Below are 13437 nucleotides of genomic sequence, written 5' to 3' on the forward strand. Positions count from 1 at the left end.
CATCACAGTGAGGAGGGACTGGAGGAGACTCACTGTGATGGATGTTTCTTTTTGTTTGGTGTTAGTTGTGATTGTATGTGTTATTGCATTTTTATTGATTAATCTTATTGGTCTTATTGTTCAACTGCGGGTAATGTTTCATTTTACTACACATTTATGTGTATGTAACAAATAAACGACTATTGACTATTGACTATTGACACTACTTCCTAGTTCCCTTTACTACAGCTTCCAAATAAAACACATGTCAAACACACAATCCTTTTCACAAATTGTACGTAATTCTGCCCAATTATGTTTTGGTTATATAAGTGCATGTCACCACATTATTAGCACACTTGCATTGGTATTTTTCCTACTACTGATGTAACTGGACGGGTCCTCCTTTCATGAACAGCTTTCAAAGTTGTTACATAGCAAAATACAATCTGTCAAGTTTGATCACAAATCTGAAGAAGACTGGAATGCTAAAATCTGCTTATTCATTATTTCTGCAAAACTTTTTAAAGACTCAGGAATGGTCCTTGGATTCAAGAATTTGTTAGTTTCTACTCCATTAAATTTGTTCAATGTTATTTCTTTATTAATATATATTTCTTGAGCTACATCGTTCACCATGATTTTTAAAATGCTTTGTGCTTCCTCGAGAGTGAATGACAGTTCATATTTATTAATGTCTAATACATTTCCTCTCCCCTCACTGTAATGTCTCGCTCTGTAAGGGAACCATGCATACTTTAACTGCAATAATTTCTTTATTTTTATGCATGGTATGGCAGATGATGCTCAGCAAGGATGCAAATTGTTATTTAAAGTATAGAAAGACAGAGAGCTCTAACTCTGCTGCAAACCTGCTCGATAATCAAGCTCATTTTTTTTATCCTGGCATCTATCAATTGTGTTCTCCGTCTCTACTCACAGCTTACTTTCCCATCTATCTGTACATCACCAGTAAGCATTGCACTTATTTTTTTATAGAATCATACAGCGTGGAAACAGGCCCTTTGGTCCAACATCCCCATACCAACCAACATGTGCCATCTACACTAGTCCCACCTGCCTGCTTTTGGCCCATATTCCTCCAAACCTATCTTCACCATGTTCCTGTCCAAATGTTTCTTAAATGTTGCAATAGTACCTGCCTCAACGGCCTCCTCCAGCAGCTCGTTCCATATATCCACCACCCTTTGTGTTAAAAAGATCACCCATCATCTTTCTGTACTCCAAGGAATAGAGTCCTAACCTGCTCAACCTCTCCCTATAGCTCAGGCCTTGAGTCCTCTCAACATCCTCGTAAATCTTCTCTGCACCCTTTCCTGCTTCTCAACATCTTTCCCATAACATGCGCATAACTAACACAATACTCTAAATGTGGCCTCACCAACGTCTCATATAACTGTAACATGACCTCCCAACTTTTATACTCAATACTGACTGTTGAAGGTCAATGTGAAGGCCTTTTTGACCACCCATCTACCTGTGACTACACTTTCAAGGAACTATATACCTGCACTCCTAGATCCCTCTGGTCTACATAACCCTACAATTCAATGTGTAGTTCCTGGCCATGTTAGACATCCCAAATGTAACTCCACATTTCTCTGTATTAAATTCCATCAACAATTCCTCAGCCCACCTGCCTAACTGATCAAGATCCTGCTGCAATTTTTGACAACCATCTTCACTATCTACAATATCACCCACTTTTGTGTTATCTGCTAACTTACTAATCATGCCATGTACATTATCATCCAAATCATCGATATAGATAACAAACAGCAATGGGCCCAGCACTGAATCATGAGGCACACCATTAGTGACAGGTTATCTTTTCATTTTATTTTTCTTTCTAGTAATTTATTGGACAGCCTTGAATCATCCCAGTCTTGCAGTTGAGGAAATTACCTGTGAAACGCTGGTGAAACAATTTGGTGTCCCTCATTGAAAAATGTCAGTAGTTCTACTTGGAACTATTTTCCAGCCTAATCTAATTCTGCCTTTTAACTTTGTAGCAGCTTTGACCATGAAGCCTCTAATAACATTTGTTATAGCTGTATGTTCCAATATGTTGTACTGATTTCTTTTCTATGATTCTAATAGGTACGTAAGTGTAGGAGACACAGTGTCACAGTTTGACAGCATCTGTGAAGTTCAGAGTGATAAAGCATCAGTTACAATAACCAGCCGGTACGATGGTGTCATTCGAAAAATTTATTATAACGTGGATGACACTGCTTATGTGGGCAAACCACTCATTGATATAGAAACCGAAGCTGTAAAAGGTACATCGAATTTGGGTGGTGATTGGTGGAGGGAAGTCGTTGGTTACCACTGATTATTTATGTAAAAACGTTTGATTTCAGTAGGATGTCCGTATAACCTGCAGTTTGGAAGGATTGACAAGTGACAATATAAGTATAATTAGTATAATTCAAAGTGAGTTGTACCAGCAGAAGGGCGGCACAGTGGCGCAGTGATAGAGTTGCTGCATTACAGTGCTTGCAGCCCTGGAGTCCCGGGTTCGATCCCAACTACGGCAGCTTCTGTACGGAGATCGTACGTTCTCCCGGTGACCATGTGGGTTTTCTCCGACATCTTCGTTTTTTTCCCACACTCCAAAGGCATACAGGTTTGTAGGTTAATTGGCTTGGTATAAGTGTAAATTGTCCCCAGTGTGTGTAAGATAGTGTTAATGTGCAGATATCGCTGGTTGGTGTGGACTCGGTGGACCAAAGGGCCTGTTTCCACTCTGTGTCTCTAAACTAAATTAAACTAAAAGGCATGCAAGAAAACTATTTCTGTTCAGGCATTAACACACTCATTTTTTAATAAATAATTGACATCCTTAGCTTTGAAGCGTAAAATGCAAAGGAAAGAACAATTTCTATTCCATATGATTAACTGGTTAGGCCTCCATAGACGTGCAGATTTGTAGGTTAATTGGCTTCTGTAAACTGTAATAGAACTAGTATATGTCTGATCGTTGGTCAGCGTGGACTGAGTGGGCTCAAGGGCCTGTTTCCAGGCTGTATCTCTAAACTATACGTGTCTAGCCCTTCCAGCATTCATCTTGCGATAATCTGCCCATTCTACACATTAATCTAGTAAACCTCCAAAATATTTTCAACAGATCCTTTCTTAATAAAGGCCTCCAAAACGATACACAGTGCTCCAGATGATGAATCGCCCGTATTCTAATTAACTGAAGTATTAATCTCCCCTACCTTTGTGCTAGTTAACCAAGCAATAAACACCACTCTGTAGCTTTCCTAATTACTTGCTGCACTTGTACATTGACAGTTTGCGATATATTCTCTTTATACAATCAGATTATGTCTCACTATTTGGATAAAATGCTTCTTTATTATTTTTCTAACAAACAGAGAATTTAACATTTCTCACATTATAGTCCATTTCCCAGATCTGTATACACTCACTTAATCCATATTGCCTTTGTAGCCTCCTTATTTCCTCCTCGCAATGATTTCCTGCCTATCTTTGTACTATCTGCAAATTTAGAATCTATAACCACTTTGCCTTTGTCTAAGAAACGGTGAATGTAGTGGTCCCAGCACCAATTTCTGTTCCACATTATTTGTTACATCTTGCCAACTCTTCTCTTTTCTGATATCCATTTAATCCACATAAGTATATTCTGCAATAATCTTTGATGTAGCAACTATTCAAATGGTTTCTGAAAATTAAGCATAGTACATCCACTAGTTCTCCTTAATCCACAGTGCATTTTTTTTTCGTAGAACTATGAATTGGTAAAACATAATTTCCCTTCCGTACAAAGCCACATTGATTTTGTATGAAGAAGGGTCTCGACCCGAAACGTCACCCATTCCCTCTCTCCTAGATGCTGCCTGACCTGCTGAGTTACTCCAGCATTTTGTGATACCTTTGATTTTTTTTTAAATTTCAATAAATATGAAATATTTGATGGCATATAGAATGTTAGCTATTCTGTAGTTTTCAACTTCCTTTCACCTCCTTTTGATAAAGGAGTTGCATTTATTATTTTCCAATCTAATGGAACATTTCCTGAATCCAGGGAATTTTGGGAAATTGAAAACAACACATCAACAATCTTGCAAGTTACCTTTTCTAAAATTCAAGGATGAAGTCCATTAGCACCTAAAGACGTCAGCCCATAGCTGCATTAGTTTGCTCAGTATCACTTTCCTGGTGATTATAATTGAGTTTCTCCCTTCCAATTCCAAATTTACAGTTATTTCTAGATTTTTACGTATCCTCTGCAGAAGATGCAAAATACCTGTTTACCATCAGCCAGCTTCTGTTTTACCATTATTAATTTCACAGACTCAGTTTTTATAAGGCCAACACACATAAACATACATTTTACAATATCACCATCTTTTTCTTAGATCTATGCAATATGTACTGTTAACTATGGTGTGACGAGGCCTTATCTTGTCATGTTCATTCACTCTTCCAAACAAAATATTTCTCCCTCTTTTGAATGTGGCACATTGCCTCTGCTGAGGAATGTAGCTAAAGATTTGGCTGACTCTATGTCTGGAATACTTTTTTGTGTGGTGGTATTCAAAAGCTGAAGCTGCTTAAACAGCCCTTTAAATTGGATTTTTGTCAGGAAAGAGACTGTATCATGGCAACCAATGCTCTGGCACAGTAAGGGCATTGGAAGAAGGATCCCAGCAGAGATTGTAACCACTAATAACATCTGTTCCACTGAAAGCTTTTGAGACAAAGAGCCTTTCTCTCATGGCTGTGATAAGTGGTGTCATGACAGTGTTTCTACAGTGGGCCAAGTACAGGTGATGTTCATCGCCAGAACAATAACTGCCATTGTGATTGTTGCCAGATCAATTGGACTGTGTAACTTGGTAAAATTGCTTTTGCAGGATGTAATCATCAATGTAGCAAGACTTCTAAATTATTCAAACTTGAAAGGAAATTAGAGTCATAGGTAGGCAGCATGGAAACGGCCTTTGATCCAACTCATTCGGGCTGATCAAGGGCCCCACCCATTTAAGCTAGTCCCATTACCTTTGGCCCATTTCCTATCCATAGTTAGTTGACACTCTATTTTGTCTACTGCATCTCTCTCCACCCTCCGCCCATGCTCTTCGTGAATAAATGCTCCTCATCTCCTCAATATTTCTACCAGTTGTTTAAAATCTTTGCCCCCTGGATATTAATCTTTTTGCTACGAGATGCCAGTTAAAATTCCCACTATTTGCCGCTTTTATTTTGCATACCACAGAAAGTTAACTCCAGTTTATCTCCTCTTTCTTCATAAATTAAAGTTCTTCTGTCCTCGCATCATCATTATCCTCCTATATTCTGTCTAGCTTTGTTGTCACTTTCCTGTGAAGTGGTGGCCATAACTACTGATTTACTCAGTTCCTTCTCTACATTTTGTTTGATTAATGAACGTTTTCTCAGATACTTCCATAACAATCATTGACTGCAACTTCTGGGTTTAACTTGCTCTAAGGTATTTCTGGCATCCATCAATAATAATTTTGTAAGGCAGACCAAGTAACCAATGGTACTTATGAAGTGTCTGTCATCTTCCACATATAATAATATAGCTTTGCTGTTGCTAGAATTGTAAAATCAGGTCCAGTATTTGCACAGAGAAGTGACAAGTATTAAAAAAACAAAAACAAATTGGAAAGGCTCAGGTAGGATCAAATCATAAAAGGGCATGAAATCTTAACATTATTTTTCTGCAATTTAGCAGCAGCAAAACTGATCAACTTCTCTTTGCTTCTGTCACAGCTGTTGTTCCAGAGCAAGATGTTGTGGAGGCACCTGCAGTGTTGAATGAGGAACATACTCACCAAGAGATAAAAGGGCAGAAAACACTGGCAACGCCTGCTGTGCGCAGGCTCGCTATGGAGAACAATGTAAGTTACGATATGCTCTGTTCATGAGTACGTACATGTTTATCTCACATTCTCATGTTACCAGCCATTGAATGGCTGAATCACTTCTGTCGTTAGAATAATAAGGCAGATTTGTTTTGAAATGTTTTCTAGTAAAAAACAAAAAGAGTTTTTTTGTTTAATGTTGTATTTTGTGTATGCAATGTTATTTGTAGTTAATACTCCTCGGCTGCAAGAGAAAAATGACCCTGCAGAAATATATGAGTTTTATGCAAATGTTGCCATGGGCACTGAAAGATATTTAAATACTTGTGTTGAAACTGTTTGAGAAGATACTGCACGTAGAACAGATCCAAACAATGCTGTTCATGTTCTTACTTAAATAGTATCTGATTTTTTTTTGTGTACTGTAATTGAGGTGATTTACAGTATGTCATTGTTCGTGTATGGTTCTCAACGCTACTAAATCTCTTGGCTTCATTCAGCTTCCATTGAATGGTGACAGACGCTTGGTGTTTCATTGTAATTTCAACTGCATTTTAGCAGCTTTAAATACTCATTCTAGTTTCACCAGAACAGTAAGAACAGAAAATACTGACGAACTTTGTATTTTGTGTTTATCTAACTTTGCAACCCTGGATTCTTCAATTCAGATGATGTGTACACACCTTCAGTGTCAGAGATATTTTTCCTGTTTACGGGTGTCCAATCTGTGCATTTCCAAAATTTTCAAACTTAAATTTCATATTTGAACTATTTTTTCTCCTTTTCATTGAAGTGGTTTCTAGTGACACAGTGCACTTTTTTGTGTAGGAAAATAACTGCAGATGCTGGTACAAATCGCAGGTATCACAAAATGCTGGAGTAACTCAGCAGGTCAGGCAGCATCTCTGGAGATTCTGCCCATTCCTTCTCTCCAGAGATGCTGCCTGACCTGCTGAGTTACTCCAGCATTTTGTGATACCTTCAGTGCACTTTTTTTCTCATTTTAATTTTTAGCTGTCAACATGACAATTAGATTTTTTTTGGTTTATAGAAGTGTTTTATTTTGGCAGGTTTATTTTATTATCTCATTTACTATCAGAGTAAAAGTTATATTGTGAAGTTCATATTGTGAAAAATAAATTTCATATAAGGATACTTAGTGAATCGCTTGTTTATGCTATCATAACATCAGGTTATGCTTTTGAAAATCATAGACCTAGTTGGATTTCAATAGACAATAGGTGCAGGAGTAGGCCATTCGGCCCTTCGAGCCAGCACCGCCATTCAATGTGATCATGGCTGATCATTCTCAATCAATTTCTGCACTACTGCTAGCCTGTATATTACATTTTTTCATATTACAGAGAGGGTAGCAAACAGTATTTCTTCCCAATGTGATGAATGATCACTATCATTGATGAAGAGGTGACCTGGGCATTCGCACATCAGGTATTGCACTACTCTGTATTCACCTTTTAACCATTTATTAAAGAATGTTTTAATTTAGTTGGAGATGCGGAGGACAGAATGCAACTACTTGGGGGTTAAGAGTTTAAATGATGAACAACCTTGTCACTCAAACTCTGTCTTCTTGTATAGAAGACAAACACTGCAGACATTGATTATAGATAACTCTTGTGTAGGAAGGAACTGTAGATGCCAGTATAAACGGAAGATAGACACAAAAAGCTATTCCTTTTCTCCAGAGATGCTGTCTGACCCGCTGAGTTACTCCAGCTTTATGTGTCTACAGATAACCCATGTCTGGTGCACAGTTGCATCAAAGAAGTTTCAATGTTAGGCTGTGGCAAAGTCTCCAGTGCTTCTTCAACTTCAGCAAGATTCATGAAAACAATCTTGTGAACATTCACGTATAACTTATCCTCAGTATTTCTGATGCTGAAATATGTTTCAGGGAAAGGAGTTGGAGATCAAATTAATTTCCCCAGTGACAGAACCTTTTGGAGTACTACAGCACATATAGTAACTGATTCTAACTAACTTGAATGCAACAATTTCTAAAGCGGAGTGTTCTTTATTTCAGATTAAACTTAGTGAAGTAGTGGGAACTGGAAAAGATGGAAGAATTCTCAAAGAAGATATATTGAACTACTTGGCAAAGCAAACTGGTGCTATTTTACCACCTTCACCTGAGATTGTTCCACCTCTGCCAGAGCCAGTTTCAACTAAACCTAAAGGGGCACCTCTTCTACCTAAGCCAATAACGCCAATAATACAATTTGTGGGAAAAGATAGAACCGAGGCAGTTAAAGGTAAAGTCGTTTTGAATATTCCGTTTTTTAAATTTTGTACGTTAAGCATTCAAGAAACATTGGAATATGGGCTCACTGTTCCACAAAATGGTTTCTTCAATTTCACATGTGGGGATTTATTAATCTTAACAAAAGCATTCCTGGAAGGTTTCTGCACCCTTTGAGGTACACAAGAAAATAGGAGCAGAAGTAAGCCACCGGACCCCTCAAGCCTGCCCTTCCCTCCACAATGATCATCGCTGATCTATGCTAGCCTCAATTCTTCTATGCCAATTTCCTTGATTTTTCAAATATTTATCTATCTCCACCTTAAATGCATCTAACAGTCTGTTCACCACCACCCTTGGTGCAAGGGAATTGCAGAAATTCCCTAACTCTCTTAGAAGAAATTACTGTGCACCTCAGTTGTAATAACTGGACTCTCATTTTGTAGCTCTATCCCCTTGTTCATAGAACATCGAAAAGTACAGCATAGATACAGGTCCTTCAGCCTACAATGTCTGTGCCGCCCAAGCTGAATTCCTCTTGACTGCCCGCACGTGATCCATTCCCTGAATATTCATGTGCCCATCTAAAAGCCTTTAATTGGCACTATCGTATCTAACTCCTCCACCATCCCTGACAATATGTTTCAGGCACTCATCGGCCTCTGTGCAAAAAAAAACTAGCCCAGCACGTCTTTAAACTTTGCTCCTTTCACCTCAAAGCTATGTCCTCCGGTACCTGCCATTTCCACTCTGCGAGAAAGGTTCTGACTGTCTTTAGGTTTAGTATTATCACGCGTACCGAGGTATAGTGATGTGCTTTGTTTGGCATGCTCTCCAATCAAATCAGATAATACTACACATAAACACAATAAAGCCAAGTTCAAGTACACTTGGTACACCGAAGGGAAAGATGCAGAGTGCAGAACATAGTTCTCAGTATTATAGAGTAACAGTTCCCGAGACAAGATCCTATAAGGTAGGGGAAATGGACTGTGTCCTAGCTTATGGAATGACCATTCAGAAGCCTGATGAGAGGGAAAGAATCTGTTCCTGAATCTCGTGGTGCAAGATTTCAACCTGATGAGAGTGGGGAGAAGAATAATAGACCAGAGCAGGAAAGTTTTTTTTAAATTATGTCGGCTGCATTCCCGAGATGGCGTAAAGATGGAGTCAATGGTGGGAAGTCTGGGCTGAGTGATGGACAGGACTATATCCACGACTCTCTGCAATTTCTTCCGGTCTTGGGCAGAGCTGTTACCAAATCAAGCTGTGATGCAACCCAACAGTGCTTTCTATGGTACATCTGCAGTGTATAAGCGTCATTGGAAACATACCAAATTTCCTCAGTCTCCTGAGGAAGAAGAGACGTTGGTATGCCCTCTTGCTTTGGCTGTCGTTTCAATGTGGTTGGTCTAGGCCAGATCATTGGTAATGGTTGCTCCAAGGAACCTGAAGCTCTTGACCATTTCCACTTTGGCACCATTGATGCAGATTGGGGTATGTACTCCACCATGCTTCGTGATGTTAAGCTTATCTGTGCCTCTTATAATTTTATATATTTCTGTCAAATTGTCCCTCAACCTCCTACGACTTCCGAACTCTTATACTTAATGCCCCGACCAATGAGGGCAAGCGTACTTTACCCCTTCTTTACTATTCTACCAGGAGCATGAGGGGTGAACTTATAGGTGGATGAGGGGTAATTTTATAGAGATGTTCAAAATCATGAGAGGAATAGATCGGGTAGATGCACAGAATCTCTTGCCCAGAGTATGGGAACCGAGAACCAGAGGACATAGGTTTAAGGTGAGAGGGGGGGAGATTTAATAGAAATCTGAGAGGGTAACATTTTCACGCAAAAAATGGTGGAGGTAGTTGAGGCAGATACTATCGCAACATTTAGCAGATACATGGATAGGACAGGTTTAGAGGGATATGGGCTAAACGCAGGCAGGTGGGACTAGTATAGGTGGGATATGTTGGACAATGTGGGCAAGTTGGGCCACAAGATATGACTCTATAGTGCTGCTACTTTCATGTAGCTATGCACTTGGATTCCAAGATCACTCTCTATATTAATGCTATTAAGGGTCTTACCATTAATTGCACACTTTCCCCTTGCATTCGACTCCCCAAAGTGCAACACCTCACACCTGAGTGCAATCTGCTTACCGCTCTAAGTTAAACACTCCCAAGTAGTGCCTGTGAATCACCCTACGAGGATATTGATTCACCTCCAGTTCAGGTGCAACCCATCCCTCTTGTAAAGGTCATCTCTGCACCAGAAAAGATGCCAATGGACCAAAAGTCTGAAACTCTGCTCCCGATACCAACTCCTGAGCCATGCATTCATCAGTCCTATCTTTCTATTCCCAACCTAACTAACACAAGGCACCAGGAAAAATCCTGAAATTACTACCCTTGAGGTACTGCTTTTTAACATGTTACCTAACTCCGTATATTCTCTACGCAGGACCTCATAAATTTTCCTGCTTATGTTATTTATGCCATCATGCACAATGACTTCTGGCTGTTCCCCTTCCTGCTTGAGAATGTTCTGTAGCTGTTCCGAGCCATCTTGGGCCCTGGCACGAGGGAGGCAACGCACCATACTGGAGTCTTGTTTGCTGCCACAGAATCTCTTCTGTCCCCCGAACTAATAAGTCTCCTATCACTATGGCTCCTATCACTATGGCTCTGCCTGACTTCACCCTCAGCCCTACCCACTGTACCTTGGAGCCAAGTCCAGTGACAGATCTGACTGCTGCTGCTCTCCAACGACAGGTCATCTTCCTCAAGACTATCCTGAAGAGTATATCTGTTTTGGAGGAGAATGGCCACAAGGGTTTGCTGCACTCTCTGCTTATTTCCTGCACACTTGGTTCATGACTCACCCATGAGTGAGAATATGACAACATCTACACTTCCATGGAACAGTACCTCACAGCATTAAGCCCCTCAGCTACAATGTCTGTATGTGATTTGTATCTGTCCATCATCTACATATCCATATCCGTTTGCCTGTGCAAAAGCCTCTTAATTACCTCTTAAATGCCACTATTATATCTGCCTCCATGACTCCACCATCACCCCTGGCAGAGTGTTTCAGGTACCCCTTATTTAAAAATACTTTCCCATCATTTCTCCTTTAAACATTCCCCCTCTGACCATAAAGCTATGCTCTTTGATACATCCATTCTGTGGGGGGAAAGGTTCTAACTATCTACCCTATTTATGCCTCTCGTAATTTTATACACTTCTATCAGGTCTCCCCTCAGCCTCCAATGCTCCAGAGAAAGCAATCCAAGTTGGCCCAATCCTTCATAGCTAATACGCTGTAATCCAGGTAGCATTCTGGTAAACCTGGTGTGCACCCTCTCCAAAGCCTCCATATTCTTTGTGCAATGGGGGCCTGTAATGTTCCCGTGGTGCCCCTTCAGAATCTTGTATGTTTTGAATAAGCTCGCCTTACATTCTTCTAAACTCAAAGGAATAAAGACCCAAATATTCTTGCCTCTCTTGAAAAGCAACCCTCTCATTCCAGGAGTTAACCTGATAAATCTCAGTTCAACTGCCTCCAGTACATTTTTCAGGTAAGGGGACCAAAACTATGCACTGATTTACAGGTGTAATGTTACCAATACCCTGTACAACTGTAACCAAATCTCCCTATGCTTAAACTTCAACCCCTTCACATAAGCCGAACCTTCTGTTTGCCTTCTTTACTACCTTTCAGAGCTGCCTGCTGAATTTCTGCAGTAGAATACCTAGATCCCTCTGTACTTCACACATTCGTAGTCTCCCCCCAAACAATAATCTTTCTCTTCATTGCTCGTACTGAAGTACATGATCTTAGATTTAGAAATACAGCGCGGAAACAGGCCCTTCGGCCCATCGAGTCCGCACCGCCCAGCGATCCCCGCACATTAACACTATCCTACACACACTAGGGACAATTTTCACATTTTACCCAGTCAATTAACCTACAAACCTGTAAGTCTTTGGAGTGTGGGAAGAAACCGAAGATCTCGGAGAAACCCACGCAGGTCACGGGGAGAACGTACAAACTCCGTACAGACGGCGCCCATAGTCAGGATCGAACCTGAGTCTCAGGCGCTGCATTCGCTGTAAGGCAGCAACTCTACCGCTGCGCCACCGTGCCGCCATGGTGATCTTCCACTCCCTGCATTAAACTTAATTCTATAGGTTTTCACTCGATCTGTCTATCCCATCCCACTATGTCCTCATCACAACATGCCCTTCCACCAATTTATATATCATTAGCAAACTTGGAAACTTTATATTTCACTCCTTCCTCCGGGTTATGAATGTGAATAGTGAATAATTCAAGATAAATAATTGATTTGCCAGAGTACTCCACACACGACACCACTGCAGCCTGAAAATGATCAATTTATTCCAACTCTTTATTTTCTATGCCATAGCCAGTATTCAATCCATGCTTACCTGTTTCATCCTATACTTTGGGTTCTTGATTTATGCAGCAGGCTGCTCGGTGTCAACTTGCCCAATGCTTTTTTAATATCTAAGTACATTACATCTATAGATTCCCCTCTACCCACTCTGCCTGTCACATTCTCAGAATTTGGGAAATTTATCAAACACAACTTACTTTTGACCAGGTTTGATCATATTCAGCTTTCCTCAATGATTCGTTATTTCCTCTGAGGTTTGTGCTTCCCTTGAAAGGCTCTAGACGAGAGGTTTTAAAAGTTCTCTCCAAGATGATTACATTTCAAGCAGCCACTTCCAAAAGCCTGTGATGTTCTCTTGGCTAACTAGTCCGTATGATGTTAATGGAAAAGCTGGAAATGTAGAATATGTAAACGATTTTCAAAAGTTTTGTTTAACTGTGGTCAGCAAGTTTAAGTGGATAACATCTCAGAAAATTTGTATTTTCCAGTTAAACTAGGATTCTTTCAAAAAGGTTAGCATGTGGAAGTGAAAATCATTGGATATTTTATATTAATGGTGTATGCAGAACTTTTTAAATTGAATACCAAGCTGACGCTTTGAATGTTTGTTTTCTTTCATTACAGGGATCCAGAAGGCTATGGTGAAGACCATGTCTGTCGCACTTAAAATTCCTCATTTTGGTTACTGTGATGAAGTAGATTTAACTTGCCTTGCAAAACTACGAAAAGACTTGAAGGTTGTGGCAGAAGATAGAGGGATCAAACTATCTTTCATGCCATTCTTTATGAAGGTGAGGAAAAGCAACAATTTGATCAAAATCGAGAGTTCCATTGATCGCTTGTTTAAAAACCGCTGTAGAGATTTGGAGGAAGCTCT

The 13437-nt window shown here is 39.9% G+C and overlaps 1 protein-coding gene across 1 annotated transcript in view; it reads left to right on the top strand.

The window, feature by feature from the left end:
• The window catches only part of dbt (dihydrolipoamide branched chain transacylase E2), a 45328-nt gene that overhangs the window by 23258 nt on the left and 8633 nt on the right, over window positions 1-13437 (top strand). Inside the window, exons 4-7 of the mRNA XM_078407702.1 lie at window positions 2101-2282; window positions 5773-5900; window positions 7909-8137; window positions 13185-13351. Coding sequence (XP_078263828.1) covers window positions 2101-2282; window positions 5773-5900; window positions 7909-8137; window positions 13185-13351 — 706 coding nt within the window. The remainder of the gene's footprint in view (window positions 1-2100; window positions 2283-5772; window positions 5901-7908; window positions 8138-13184; window positions 13352-13437) is intronic.

This window comes from Rhinoraja longicauda, chromosome 11 (assembly GCF_053455715.1).
Source record: "Rhinoraja longicauda isolate Sanriku21f chromosome 11, sRhiLon1.1, whole genome shotgun sequence".
In the NCBI taxonomy this organism is placed as follows: Eukaryota; Metazoa; Chordata; class Chondrichthyes; order Rajiformes; family Arhynchobatidae; genus Rhinoraja; species Rhinoraja longicauda.